The 15,407-nt window shown below is 38.2% G+C and overlaps 1 protein-coding gene across 1 annotated transcript in view; it reads right to left on the bottom strand.

Moving 5' to 3' along the window:
* Window positions 1–3,765: 3,765 nt before the first annotated feature.
* The window catches only part of PCMT1 (protein-L-isoaspartate (D-aspartate) O-methyltransferase), a 32,746-nt gene continuing 21,104 nt past the window's right edge, over window positions 3,766–15,407 (bottom strand). Inside the window, 3 exon segments of the mRNA XM_050894012.1 lie at window positions 3,766–3,975; window positions 11,856–12,025; window positions 13,593–13,678. Of these exon segments, the coding sequence (XP_050749969.1) occupies window positions 3,963–3,975; window positions 11,856–12,025; window positions 13,593–13,678 (269 nt within the window). The 3' untranslated portion in view covers window positions 3,766–3,962.

Here is a 15,407-nt window from a genome sequence, read left to right as displayed (position 1 = left end):
ATACCGTAAGCATCTGTGCAATTCCCACAACTGGTCTTCAACCTTTCACAATTACAAGCAGACGGACAAAAACTCAAACAGAGCCAACAAAGGCAAGCTGTATGAACCCACAAAACCAACTTAAATCCCATGCTTGAATCCATCTATTGTATACCACAGCATTTAAACTCTGATTTACAATTCCTGATGTGTAAAGTCTGGACGTCCTGAAATGCAAAAGACCAATTTCAGACCTCATCATCTCCTGTGTCCCCCTGCACACATGCTGCCTTTGGGGCAGCACTTCCCCTCCCTGTTTTTTGTTTCGTTGTTTTGTTCTGCACAATGTGCTTGCATGACCTCATCATGGCTTTTTTCTGAGCCAGGACCACTGCTCATTCACTTCAGCAGAATACCTCTTCCACATCATTTGGGACAAAGAACAAGGGTTCCATAAAGGTAATTAGTATTATTGATCTAACTGCATCATAATATGTCCAAAATCAGCTAAATGGAACGAGAGATACAAATCATGAGCTTGGTTTGCATTACTCATCCTTTGCACCATGTCAAAATCAAGAAGGAATTGCAATCATATCCTCTTTCTGTGAACTGCATTTAAATCAAATGCAGCGCGTCCTAGGGCACATTAATGAGTACAAGGAAGAAAACCCTGCTGTTGTAAGAATGGGTTAACACCCTTCTTGCTGGCAGGAGTGCCTCTGGCCATTTTAGTTTACCTCTTTGTGCTGACAGTTAATTCCACAGTCCCTCCTCGCACTGGAAAACCCTGGAGCTTGTCACCTTGTCACAAAAACACTGCACACGGAGAGGGAACGGCTGCCAGCTGGACACTCCAGAGCCTGCCACGTAGGGCCCCCCCTGCTCCAGCCATTATTGCCCATTTCAAACTCGCTGACTGCAGAACATTTCAGGAATGATCCAGGTGGCCTCCATCAGCAGCGCTGGTGCACACCCTCTGCGCCCTAGTTTCCCTCAAAAAAAAAAAAAAAAAAAAAAATCATGTAACAGTGTCTATGCCCTCAAGTTAACTGGCTAGTTTGAATGGAAATTACAGTAAATAAACAGGTAATTCCTCCCACGTCAACAGAAAGCATCCATACGGCACACCAAACTGCTCTTCTCTGCAGAGCACCCACAACTGTTTGTGGGTTTTCAAGAGACAGGTATGGGCTCTTGGTTCCTCTGCTCAAGCTCTGGAGGCCATCCACTGCCTGACCCCTGGAAACAGCCAGACGGGTGACTATCTCTGGTTCAGCCACTATGTTCTCCCAAGTTGTTCCGGCTTAGAGGCGATCGTAACAATCCAGTGAAACATCACTGCACCTCTTATAAAAAGATAAACTTTAATCCTTGCAAGTGGCAGGTCATACACTCCTAGCTAGCTGCATTCAACCACGGACGGCAGGCGGAATTTGTACGCGACGCACACAGGTCTGTGCTGTACACAGCCTGTTCCCCAAAACACACAGATGTGAACTAAAAGAAATTCCAAACAGTCAACTAAAACTCCACTTACATTCCATATGGCATTACCAGGCTTGGTAACTGCTGCAATACATTAATTAACTGAAAACAGACACATAGTTCTGGTCATTTAGTAAACCAGTATTTTTATACATGCTTGCTTTCTTTTTGGACATGTGAAGTTCTGTGAAGGTTAAAAAAAAAAAACCCAACAAAAAACACCCACAAAAACAGACACACACCTAGGTACAGCTTCCTCTCAATTTATTTGGCAAAGTAGCAATTCAGACAGTTCACACAGCATTTACTCAAGCTCTTCAAATCTTCTGCATTTCAACTTGTCCTCTTCTCCAAGAAGTTTTTACTTCAGAACCATTGCTCCATCATGGAGGGGTTTTCATTTTCCCATTCCTAAATGCTATTCCTGGATACTCCTTTCTGTCTGAGTACCTTGACTATCACCAACTCCTTCAGTGGAATGGGTGCACTAATCCCAACGGCCTTGGTCCCTGAAGTCTTACACCTCCTGAAGTGGTTCTCCCCAAAAAGTTGTCACCGGGTCTCAGCTTTATCACCTCTTCCAAGTTAGGCTAGCTTATTACACTGTGCCCAGAGACAAGAACTTGGATACAGTTGAGCTCATATCTTTCATTTCACTGATTAAATTAGTGAGAAGATGTAAATAAAGCTGAACTCAAACTGAATGATACAGCGACCAAAATGTTGAACATTAGCATGCATCATTTAAGATATTTCACTTCAACACCAAGAACTAGATTCACAGTTGATTGTGGGTTAGTACAAATTTGTCAGACGCAAGTGGGTTTTTCTGAATTGTATTTTCTAGAATACACGCTATATTAATTCCTTTATAATATTAATCTTGTGTATGTGCTCCCAGGCTGCAGTCAGATCAGAAGGTGGTGCATTAACTTCCAAACATCTAAATAAATAAAGTGATACATATCTTTTATACAGGAATAGGATGGGGCTGACCTTCAGAAGGAAGGTTATTCCAAATGTTCCTCTTTCATATTCAGAAGCCTTTGAATTTTAACGCTTATGTTCGCAGGGATTAATCCTATCACAAAATTATTGCTGTTCCACCATAAAAAGTCAAATATATTTTTGCAGTGATCACTATGGGTTGTTTTTATGCAAGTTATTTTATTCTATAATCCTTTTTACGATAAAAAAGAAAATAATGATAACATACTGTTTACTTTAATTCCTGGTTGCTCAAATCTGGGCAAGATGACTAAAGACACACTTCCCCCCTTTCCCAAAGCAGCCCACCTTACTGTACTGCTTCACAATTTGCTGTTGACATTTTACAGTACCGAAACAGAAAACTTGGGGCAGAAAAAAGGTTTATAGCCTTCCAACTACTCTTCTATATGAAAATTGAACGCTTGCATCTCTATCCATACTCAGGAGGCCAGGATTCGTTATTCCTTCTGCATGTATCATGTTTTCCTTGTATAGCAATTAAGAATTCACTTTCTAAAAAGCCGGAATTTTTCCTGGGTGCCCACAGTTAGAAAAATGAGAAAGTTAATACAGCAAATGGCTTTGCCAAAAGCAACTTTCTTTTAGAACCAAACTGGATCTATTTTTTTTTTTTTCCATAAAGAATCTAGCAATCCGTATCTCAGTAGTCTACTACATACTGATCCTAATCTTCCACACAAGCACACAACCCCCCTTTTGCTTTTAGCTTTATTTGGCAAAGCAGCACTGCATAAACTGTTCAGTGATTGGGACACAGCTTACGTCATATTTACGAAGTTAAATCCATGTGTATCACATCAGTAGTGAGCTATAAACCAAAACAGAATTTCAAGACTCCATTAATTAATTTTAGAAGGAAAGGGAAAACCATGCCTGTTATGTCCAACTTGAACAACAATGTTTGATAAGAGCGGCCACCCACCTCTGATGTCTTGAAGTTTAATATATACAAATGCCTGGTTTTAAGGTAATAAAGCAGCTGATTGTATCTACTACATGCTAGTCTATGACACCATGTCAAAAGCTTAAAAAGGAAGTTCATCTCCTTTTAGTAGCATCTAGCAGACATCGGAACACAGAAAACCTGGTATTACCTACGTAGTGTCATAAGGTGCACAGAAGCAGTTTTACCAAGGGACACAGGAGCCGAGAGAAGTGAGTGTTCAAGTACCCCCATCAAAATTAGAGTTCACAAGCTACAGGTCTTCATCTGCAGTTTTGCAGAAATTCACTTTGAACAGATGAAAGTAAAATAAAGGCATGTTAAATAAAACAGTGCCCACATAAAACTTTCCACCATTTCTTTATCAGATTTGCCTTGAGCATCTAAAAAAATAAAACAAACACCACGCTTTTCCATGCTGATAACAACAGTAAAACGAAGTCCAAAACAAGCTGCAATGCTGTTGGTTTTCAAAAAGCTTTTAGAACTGGAGATGAGCAGTCCACTGTAACACTATGTTTGGGTCAAGATGATGTAGCTTTTACAATTCATCCCTGTAGAAAGAAAAACACATGCAGTTATGTTTCTCCTCCCCTTGGAAATCATATTTGAAAAGTTTTGATACAGAATCACATTACATTTAGGTGCTCATGCACATGAGCAAAACTTCAGAAATCTCTTCAAGCGTTTAAGGAAAAAAAAAAAAAACCCACAAAGGAAAGGCAACAGCAATCCCATATCATCTCATACTATTATGTGATGTATCGTGAAGTATGGGTCCCTCTATTTTACATTTAATGGATCATTTGCTTTAACGAACATCCCCCACACCACACAGCTAGTTACACAGCTACCTGTCATCCAAACTCTGTTGGCTACATGCTGGCAAGAAACTGAGCCAACTTACTGGACAGAGTATAGGCAAAAAACATTCTCTGTAGCTGCCAAAAGGGCAAGTTTAGCTTCAGCTGCAGTCTCTCAAGAAGCCTAGGAACACAATCTCACATCAACGTCATGCAGTTTGTACACCTATTTTGTTTATTTCACAGAGGAGCTCGATTAGCTCCTGAAGGAACTATGCAAAATCAGGACTAGGTTATGGAAAGGGTGGGGGCTGGGTGCGGTGTGTGTGCGCATTAAAAGGACTTTCAGGTAGGAGAAAGGATGCATCAAGTCGTCTCTCTAAATCCCTATGAGGAACCTAGGAAATGCAGGGTTTTGTTCCTGCAGGACATTTAAAACACACTGAAACAGGAAACCCATAGAACCCATATTCCAACAGTGAAATTATCATATATTAGTGATTTGTTTAAATATTTCTAAAGCATTAACTTTAATGCAAAATGTCCATCAAATCTGAAAGCTGTGCACTGTGCCGTTATGCATGTTGGAAAATTCAAACAGAAGTGATTGCTTTCCCTCCCCGCCCCGCAGGGCACAAGGGATCTATAAACTCACAAGGAGTTTGCTGCGTTTTTTCTTTTAGTAAGCGCACCACCTTCACTAGCCAAAGCAAATGCTATCTGAATTAAGAAAAACTTCACTAATGTGATTGCTGGCTCAATACACAATAGTATTTCCAGCTATCATGCAAACCAGCCCACAAAAATATAGTGCTACATGCACATAAGCAAAAGCTTTAAGTTACAAAGGCATTATCCTTCAGGAATCATATAGCATGAAATGACAGCATGCAAAACATTTTAAAAGCAACTGAAAATGCTGTTGCAACTAGTGCTTAAATGATCAGTTTTCTATCTAATGCAGCTGGGATGCAAACCTTGGGATTTGTTAGGGATAAATATTTGCATTCTTTGCACTTTGCACTGCCTTCTAATAGTGAGGTACTAATCACACAGCTTCAGAGTGTCACAGTAATTACAGAAAGCAGAAAAAAGCAGAAGGGGAAAGAACACATCTTGGCAAGGGTAAAGACAAATCTGTTTATAGCCAAAGTTTGGAAGTTCTCCGTATTTGCCTATTTCACAGAATGGGTATTTGCTTACTTTAAACAGATAAAATAAATGAACATCTGATACGCAGTTTAAAATGCAGTGCCCGTGAATTTAGGACCAGTACTTCATTCATCCTTAATGCTTCCAGGAGCTGCAGCATCAGTTAATATTTACAACTTCAAAAAGCATATGTAAGTAATGACTACTGCTATTGCTGGTTTAGCCTAACAAGCCTAACCACTGATGTGATTTTCATCCTGATTCCTACCATATACTCTCACAGCTTTGTAAAAGCCTGGCCTTTTACTGTGACAAATAATTCTTAATCCCTTAAACACAAGCTAGATCCTCAAGAAATTGTAAGCCTAAGAAAAAGTCCGTATTTACTCTGAAACTATTAACCATAATAATTTTACCCAGCCACAGATGTTGGTAAGGTTTTTGCATAATGTTGCTAATGCACTTAACATATTTGAAGTGTGGGGTTTTCTTTTTTTTTCCCCCCTACAAAATGGTATTTGTACTTAGAATTCAAATAAGTGATACCAACATGCCAATGTTTTAATTGTTGGTATTTTGCATTGCTTTAAGCTATTCCTGACCACATAATAATATTCCTGTAAGTTAAGTATATCCTAGATGTCACTTTCAAAACAAAGATTTTCATATTCTGTTTATTAGAACATTTACTGTATTAAGGGGATCAGCTTCCCTCAAGAGATTTTTCACTTGCTCTTCACACTCATTAATCTAGCAACAGCATGCCAGCTCAAAACAATCCATGGTGTATGTGTCAAAATTATGCAGCATTGATTTTCTACTGTTATGAGAAGCTGAGCTTATATGTGCATTATTGGATTATATATATTAGAAAGTTACAGAGAAGTCTTAGATCATCAAGTAGGTAACACTTCTCAGCTTTCCACCTAATGTGAACAGCTTCCAGACTTAAATACATATTGCAAAACAGCATCAGTTGATCTGAACTTCAGTTGTATGATCAGAAGCTGCCAAGCTATGAAATCTACCAGGTTCCAACTACTGGTAAAAAACAGGATACTTGCCTATCCTCCCAGCGGTAAAATACCTATCCTGCTACAAAGCTTAAAAGGAGACTCAAAAGACAACTGCTACTTCCTTGTTAAAAATATCCTGTTGTCCTCTAGAGCCATAGGAAAGCTCTACTAATTAATTTGTATTTTTCTCCCTTTTTCTGGCCACGACTATTTGCTGTGTTTCTTACACGACTCAAGTAATTTCCCTCCACCTTCATATATGCACTCCTTCCAATCTGCTTACTAGCTCCTGCTTAGTAAGCAATATATATATTTAGGTTAAGTCATCACAATAGTCCTTCTCAGGCCCTTGGAATTCTAGCAAGAGATCTCATCTAATATTGTCAGTTGAGGCATCAAAGCAACTTTATAGGCTCAAGTTAAAGCAAATTTCAGAAGTCATTAGTTCAAAATTACTATTCTAAAAATAAATTTAAGAAAGTTTGAAAAATTTTGGCTTACTAGTAGGGAAAACATATACAGGAATATTCCACACTTCCCATTGGAAGTATCCAACAACAAACTAAGAAACGTTCTCAGAAAAATCTAATGGGTAGCATTTCAGGTAAATGTCAGAGTTCATTGGGGGGGGAAGTCACAGATCTTATCAACAATAAGTTTGGGATACAGGTAAGTCACGAAGTTTTGCGATCTGTCTCCACCTCTTTGGTGGAAGGCATTCAAATTAAATATTTGAACGCGCATTTATAAATTTATCTGAAATCTGTAACTCTTTTTGATCCACTTCAATTTTCTTGTCATTAGGCAGCATTTGACGTTCCCTTTTTGCTACATAAGTCATCTATGAAAAATATGCTGTCATTACTGATACTGTATTTCTAATTCATATTAAGCTACACTGAATTTCAGTATCTACTCAGTGTTTCAGCAGCCAATTATTTCTCCCTTTGTAATTTTAAAGGTAACTAGATGCAATATTTGGACTTGTAGCATTTTAATCTGAAAGGTGCTGTTATAAAGTATTTATTATTTGCTATGATCAATCATCAAATTGAGAGAGTAGGTTGAAATGACAAAGAAAAGGAATTTTCTCTGCAACCTATTCTATCAGTTACATCACATGCATTTTTGCATAATACATAAATTTTAAATTTAACCTAAAATATTTTGTGCAGAGATTCTTTTTGCCAAAGTAAAATAAAAACTTTAACCATAATCATTACTCTGCATAGCCTAAAGAATTCTGGGCAAACAAATCCTGCTAATTTCAACTTAAATTAGACAAATAGCTCATCAGGGGCATTTGAAACATTGAATAAGAGTTTCTAAGCAGTAATACATTAAAATATTTCCTAATAAATATGTTTTCCAAAAGGGTGCTTTATCATGTTGTATGTACAGATAAGTGAGATACAGTAACAGCCCCAGTCTAGTCACTGCAGTTTTTGCTTGGAAAGGTTATACTGTCATTATGATTTTGTATTTTATCAGCAAATATGAATTTAGCATGACATTTATAAATAATTTTTTAACTTAAAATATTGCATTACTAGAAAAGTAGTTTGTTAACTTTTTAAAACAGCTGCCTGTTTGGAAATAAAATCCAAGATTGCAACAGAGACTCATTGCTAAGTGTTCCTTACATTGTTATTCTCTTATTTCTCTTCGTATCAGAAATAGCGTGGCCAGCAGGACTAGCGAAGCGATTGGCCTCCTGTACTCGGCACTGGTGAGGCCACGCTCGAATACTGTGCTCAGTTTTGGGCCCCTCACTACAAGAAAGACATTGAGGTGCTGGAGCGTGTCCAAAGAAGAGCAGCAAAGCTGGTGAAGGGCCTAGAGCACAAGTCTTATGAGGAGCGGCTGAGGGAACTGGGGTTGTTTACCCTGGAGAAAAGGAGGCTGAGGGAGACCTTATACTCTCTGCAACTACCTGAAAGGAGGTTGGAGCGAGGTGGGTGTCAGTCTCTTCTCCCAAGTAAGAAGTGATAGGACAGAGGAAATGGCCTTGAGTTGCACCAGGGGAGGTTTAGATTAGGTATTAGGAAAAATTTCTTCACCAAAAGGGTTGTCAAGCATTGGAACAGGCTGCCCAGGGAAGTGGTTGAGTCACCATCCCTGGAGGTATTTGAAAGACGTGTAGATGTGGTGCTTAGGGACATGGTTTAGTGGTGGACTTGGCAGTGTTAGGTTAATGGTTGGACTTGATGTTAAAGGTCTTTTCCAACCTAAATGATTCTGATTCTTTAAATTGTCTCTCCATATAAGCAGCAAGTGAACTCTCACAGAGAAGTAAAACCAGAGAGATCCTAATTTACACAAGAACTGCCAATAAGGTAGCCAATAAGCTGTGTTCTCAACTGTGCAGCACAAGATGTCTTGTCTTCTCCCTACTTATCAGTAAGAAAAGAACCAATTAATAATTGGGAAGTTTTATGTGAAAGGATAAACATCCTTACCAGCATAATCACATAAGTGGGCACCTACTACTGGATCTCTGGTACACTAATGCATCTTATTTTGTACCAGAGATACGGTTTCAGTGTATATTCTACTTTCAAATGTCCCATGGAGTCACATTTGAGAAGATTCCCACTAAGATTTGGAGCTTAAAAACACTACTGCAGCTGAACCCAAACTAGAAAATTACGGACTAAATTTAAAGAAATCAAATAATATTCACAAAATAAGATTCTTTATTTAGCACCACAACATCAATTTATTGAAATCCAAGGAGTCTTTTCCTTCCAGCTAGTCCAGATTTTTTTTTTGCCAGAAGTTCCAGTTTTACATAGTGAAGAATGATGCAAAACATCTGAAGGTAGGTTTACCTCAAACACCACTTAGAGATCAAGTCACTATTGTGCTGCTTTGTAAAAAGCACCTTGCAGCCCTAGTAGGGGACTGTACTAACTTCTCCAACATGTGAATGGCTAAGCAAAAATTCAAGTGGCTTCTTTCTTGCCAACTGGAAGGTCTGCTAGCCTAGGAAAATGCTGCTGGCCTATCGATTGTATTTTGTGAAGGGACACCAATTCTTAACATGATGAAACAGTTACCTGCATTAGGAATGAAATTGCATAACAATGTAAACTAAGAGAATGACAAGCTAAACACATAGTATTCTTGAGCTACTCTAAAAAAGATGATTGTTCAATGAATTTTAGATTTACAACAACTAGAGTCTCTCATACACTCTCATACAGCTCTTTATTACAGAAAGATTTAAAGATGCTCTTTCAGAGGAGTCTCTAGTTGATCTCTGCTCACAAGTCTTCAACAATTTAGGAAAGATAAATTGAAATCTAGGAAGTGCAGAAAAAATACCTCTTTCATCTTTGATGCTAGCATAGATAAAAAATGCTAATTTGTAATTAGGAGTTCCCGTAGCAGCAGCTGGCTAACCATACACTTTGGACTCACCAATAAGGAAAAACAACAAAAAAAGACAGATGTGACCTCCTGTAAGGTCAGCAGTGCACTGGCAGTTATCCTTGAGAAGAGAATGGGAATTTTCTTCAGATCACAAAAAGGCCAATTGAAGAAAAAACAAACATTACAAGAAGTGCACTTCTGAGATTTCCTTTAACAGAGATTCCCAAGTCTGAACCAAATTTAAATGTACATAGCAAGAAACAGCCTCTATGCCACTGTAGGGATCAAGGTAACCCTTCAGGCTAAGCACTTAACCTTTTCTGATAACACCAATGTATATTCTTAACACTTAAATTAAAAATAAATACAATCAAGAAGTATTTCAGAGAACAGAAACTGGTAAGAAAGTCTGGGGAAAAGAACCCCACAATACTCATGACCAAAGAAGGCCCAAAGACAATCTATTCTTCCTGAGCTAGCAGAGAAAACAGAGTACAAAACTGCACAGAAGAGATACAAAGACCTTAGAATTCTAGTCCTTAATACACTACACCACCTTCACTACCAGCAAAGTACAACCACTGTCATTCCAGAAACCCTTCCTATAAATAGTGTTTATTGACCACACATTGCTGCTACAAAAAAAACAATTGCTACTATAATCAGATCAGGTGGAAATGCAGAAAAATCTATAAAACCTCTCTGGAAGGCTTAAGAATACTTCTCTTTTCTGGAGTAAGCACAGCATGGACTCCAAACTTGAATAAAGTCCACCACATCTACCAGAGGAGGAAACTGACCACAAAGCAAGACTTCCAAAGCCTTACAAGAGGCAGGAAACACCAAGTACCACGCTGAGGGAATATTGGCAATATTCAAGGACAAAGTATTAATTTGCATAACAAATACAAAACATCTGAATAGTGAGCATGCTTCACAACCTTTGAACTAAGCAGTAACTCATTAAAGTTGTTCTAAGAGTAATTTGCACATGGTGGCTATACAGTAATCCAAGAAACACTGAAATGAGGTTTCAGTTAGCAGCAGTAATGCAAACTGCTTTACTTGTACTTTTTATGGACATTTTGATAGCTTAAACTCTAAGTATTCATGTATCCAAATCACAAGCTATACTTCAGAATATCAAGGGGAAAAAGCCAAAAATCTAAATTTAGGAGTTATAAAGCTCAAGAGTTGTTTTCAGAACTGAATACACATCTATGCACTTCATTAACGCAGATAATATATTCACAAGCGTTTTCAGCCAGGAAGCAAAACAGGACTGCTGCTTTGTTCATTCGCATACTAATGCCTAGCATGGTTTAAGCTGACAGCTGCGTTATGTCTATGTCACTGGCCATTCAATTCAGCAAATTGGAAGGTTTACTACCTCTAGAAAGGCCTTTAGAGTTTGCTGTGTTGGCAAACACAAATATGTCCCCATCAGAGACAGATGACAGACTTTTAATAACATGTCTGAGAAAAATTTCTGAACACTACTCAACTCCATTTATACTTTAGGGAAGAAGGGATTACCTTCTCCACTTTCTGCGACTTGGGGGCTGAGGGAAAAGTGCTTGCAAGACCATCTATATTTCCCACATAGGATTTTACAAAGATTTTTCTTCATTTGTGACATTTCAGAAAAATAAAAAATGAACACCCAATTACCACTAACTTACAGGACACAACAGTATTTATTCTTAAGCAGTATTTTACACTTTATCCTAATTACTGGGCAAGCTAGTTATAAAAAGTTCATTAGAAGGGAAGTTTAAATTTAGAAAATATTGTGTTCAAAACAACAAATAAGAAACTTCAACACACCAAAGACTAAAGAAAACATGTCTGAAAGAGACAAAGTGCAACCCATGCAATATTTTTCTTCTGCTTTTAATTTAACTCAAACTTAGCATAACCTCCTTTTGGTGATGTAGTAATGCAGACTGAGTCACTTTTCATGGTATGGAGGAGCAGAAAGCAATGACAGCAGCAAAGGCAGGCCTTGCAGTCTATCTGCTTAAAATTCACACCCTTTCACCTTGCGTGTGTGTGGAAGAAGTAAGTGGAACAGAAAATCACTTCCACCTGGACCACTGCTTCTCTTTATCTGTTAAAGGCACATATATCACTCCCATCAGAGGCTTCATTTTGACACTGCCATCTTCTAGTTTGTCATACTGTTCGAGCATCTGGTTTCCCCCTGCAGGACCAACTGGTAATATCAATCTTCCGCCAGGTTTTAACTGATCTATAAGCTAGAACACAACACAGAAATTAGAATGTAACCAGCCACTTCAGAGAAGCTGGATCCAAAGTTTGTTACATTAGATTAATAGCTTTGCCACAACTTATCTATTATTATGCAGTAGATAACTACTTCAATTAGGAAAAATAAAACAAGCACTGAAAATGAGAGTATCACAACAACATGGTACAACAACTGCTATTACAGAAACATTCATAATAATTTCATATAATTCCAAAAAAAGGTAAAAATAGCAATTGGATTAACTGGGTTGGTTGCAGTTTTAGATTCTACATAAGAAGGGAAAAATATATAAATCAGGAATTATTTTTACAGTAGAGTCAGTCTTTTTAAACTGCCCGTTTTAACTGTGTGATACTTATTGTGCATCAGTACAGGCCTACTGTCTAACATTTTTGGGGTAACTGATCTCCCCTTATGCCCTCAGAATAAGATTTGAGATTTGTGACTTTTTTTTATTGATCTTCCCGGAATAATTTTAAGTTGTCTACAATACACTCACTACCCAACAGCTCTTCTTTCATTCTGTGAATGGAACAGCATTTTATGAAACTAGTCTAAAATATATGAATATGAGTAAGATAAGTGACAAGTAACAGAGTATGTGAGAGAAATGCTTGGATTTTTTTTTTTGCTTTCATAATTAAAGAAGGAGGCTAATCACAGTAGTCTCAAGGAAAATTCGGTACTTCCCAGATGCCATGAAAAAAAACTTAATCCCTGTTACTAACAAAAGCTATAATTAAGAAGTGTTTCATTCCCTAATAAGCTTTAGATTACTTTTTTAAGTCATCTGTCAATACTTTACTAGGAACACCTCCCCACACACTCACCCCAAAATAAAATAAAAAAAATAAAACAATGGCCAATGTCTGGAAATGTCTAACCTGTCTATAGCACCTCAAACCTCCAGTCCATAGCACCTCAAACCTCCAGTATCCCTCATTAAAATTCAGATGTAAAAAAAACTGAACTGGTATCTAGCATATCAAAATCATGCTATATATTCCCATTCACCTGATGAAAGGAAGAGAGAAAAAAAAAAGTCTTATGTGCAAGAACAGACTTCATGTATGCACACTCTGAAGTCCCTAGTTACTCTTCAGCTTCTCTAGTAAGAACTGCCCTGTATCCACTCTGAAAACTACAAACACATGGCATTGTCTCTATTTCCAGCCAAGCATGTTACTTTTCCAACAGGCTCAACGCCTTGGAACCTGGGAAACACATACTGAAATTCTGTAATGCAATGTTTGATAAAACCAAATTAATTTATTAAATAAAATGCTCCAGTTCATTGTTGTAATAGAGGGTTATGCACAAGTCATTTTAAAACACATTTATTTAGAGGAGTTATTAGAACATACACCTTCTGCAAACCAACAGGAAGCCCAATTATAACAGAAACAAAAAAACCCACACCATACAGTAATAGCACACTGCCCACTGATACTCCCAGCAGTGCAAGTCTATCAAGTATTTTACATATGTATGTATGTAAAGTGTTCTTTACAGCTAAGATTACTGAATCACACACATAAAACATAAAGGCTTACTGCTTGGGGCACAACTGGTGCTGCAGCTCCTACATGTATCGCATCATAGGGAGCTTCTTCTGCATATCCCATTCTTCCATCTCCCACTGCAAGAAAACACTTTTTTTTTTTAACCTTTTCAAAAGGAGTGGAGAAAACAGCTGATCTGCCATATCTATAGGTAGATAAAAAGCTATCCTCAGATTTCAACTAGAATTCTGCTGAGCAGTAATAACATGATGAAGTCAGTTTAAAAATATTAACACAATTGTAAAATAGATGCAACAAAACACCCTCATACGTACATACACACACTTATAAAAAATATGAAATACTACTGAAGCACCTGAAATTAGAAAGCGTGGATTTATAAAAAGTTCTTGGAGACACATGGTCCACCCAGAAAAGATACTTAAGTACTACCATTCCAATGCAAGTGACTTTTCCCCTCCTTTACCCTCTTAAAACATACACTTTGCTTTGCCTTGCCTTCACGCACACCATTCCTAAATATAATGCAAATCATAAGTCTAAAGCATTAAATCTCAGAAGCACATATCAGAAGACTCCAAAGGTGAGGAAAAGACAAAGCAAGTATTCACATGGACTATACACCTATAACTGCACTACCAGTTGGAATCAAAGTCCACACCCACATTCATACATGAATGCAGTACCACACTAATCCCCACGCATCCCCCTTCGCCAGCAGATGGGTCTCACTATTCTTCCTGCAGACAGTTGCTGGACTAACCCGGATAGCCAGGTCAGATCTGTGGCTAAAGCTCCAGGTGGCTGCTTGCAAAATGTTAGGAGTAATTCAGTTATTCAGAGGGCTACCAATGCAGCTTCAGCTTTGGTGGAGAACTCATGGAGAAGCACCCTATCACAGATGTCTCACACCATCCCAGTTATGCAGGATGAAAGGGGAACAGATTGGGTTTTTTAAGCCACCGAAATGTAGCAAACTAAACTAGACCCTGAGTTAAGTTTTGAAAGAAGATGATGTGAATGTGGCATCCACAGTATTTACAGGAAACCAATGGGAAATTCAGAGCAAGTTAAGCAAGCTGTCTCTGGAGTTATTTAGGAACAATAGTAGTAAATGAAGCTAAACCATCCACAAATTCATACTCAGTGAGTGCAAAAGTCCCAGTAATCAGACAAGAAGAAAAAGCAAGGAGGCTAATGAACATAGTCCTCTGCTCAGCACAAGTAGTTGTTTGGGGTTTCCCGTCTTCAGACTAAGCTTTGACTGCTATGCAATCACTATTATCACAGGTTAATTAAAAGGCTGAACGAGTCAAAAGAAGTTTTAAGCCCCTGCCAGAGGCTGAAAATTTGTCAACTTTTTGCCTTCCAACAACTCACAAGGCAGGAAAAATACATGGTGGCTATAGCAGGTTTCATTTTGACCTCAGTGATAGGGAGGGCCACTTGGACAGTAACAACACCCTTAAGTATCTAAGGGTGTACAGGAAGATCTGGACAGTTCCTTGAAACAATTAAAATGGGGCAGTTTGTAATCTTTCATATTAGGTCCTGAAACAAGACCCTGCAAGGCCCTTCTACAGGCAAAGCTTAAGGACTATAAGAGAGCACATTTTCTCAGTAGCTGAGAAGCCCCTTAAAGCTCAGTGACTTATTTCCTCATATCATCAATTCTGACCAGCAGAAGCTCCAACCAAGGGCCAGAGGCAGAAGCTGCCAAGCAAGAACTACCAATGCTTCAAGAGAACTCATGCCTATCAATCACCAATTCCACTAAGTCAACTTTTATTACTGTTGCCAGTAATGAAAGTTCCAGTATTTCCAGGGCTTAATCTCTCTGACTCT

The sequence above is a fragment of the Gymnogyps californianus genome, chromosome 3 (genome assembly GCF_018139145.2).
Source record: "Gymnogyps californianus isolate 813 chromosome 3, ASM1813914v2, whole genome shotgun sequence".
Taxonomy (NCBI): Eukaryota; Metazoa; Chordata; class Aves; order Accipitriformes; family Cathartidae; genus Gymnogyps; species Gymnogyps californianus.
The sequence above is the reverse complement of the archived record's forward strand: the minus strand, read 5'-3'. Positions and strand labels throughout refer to the sequence as shown.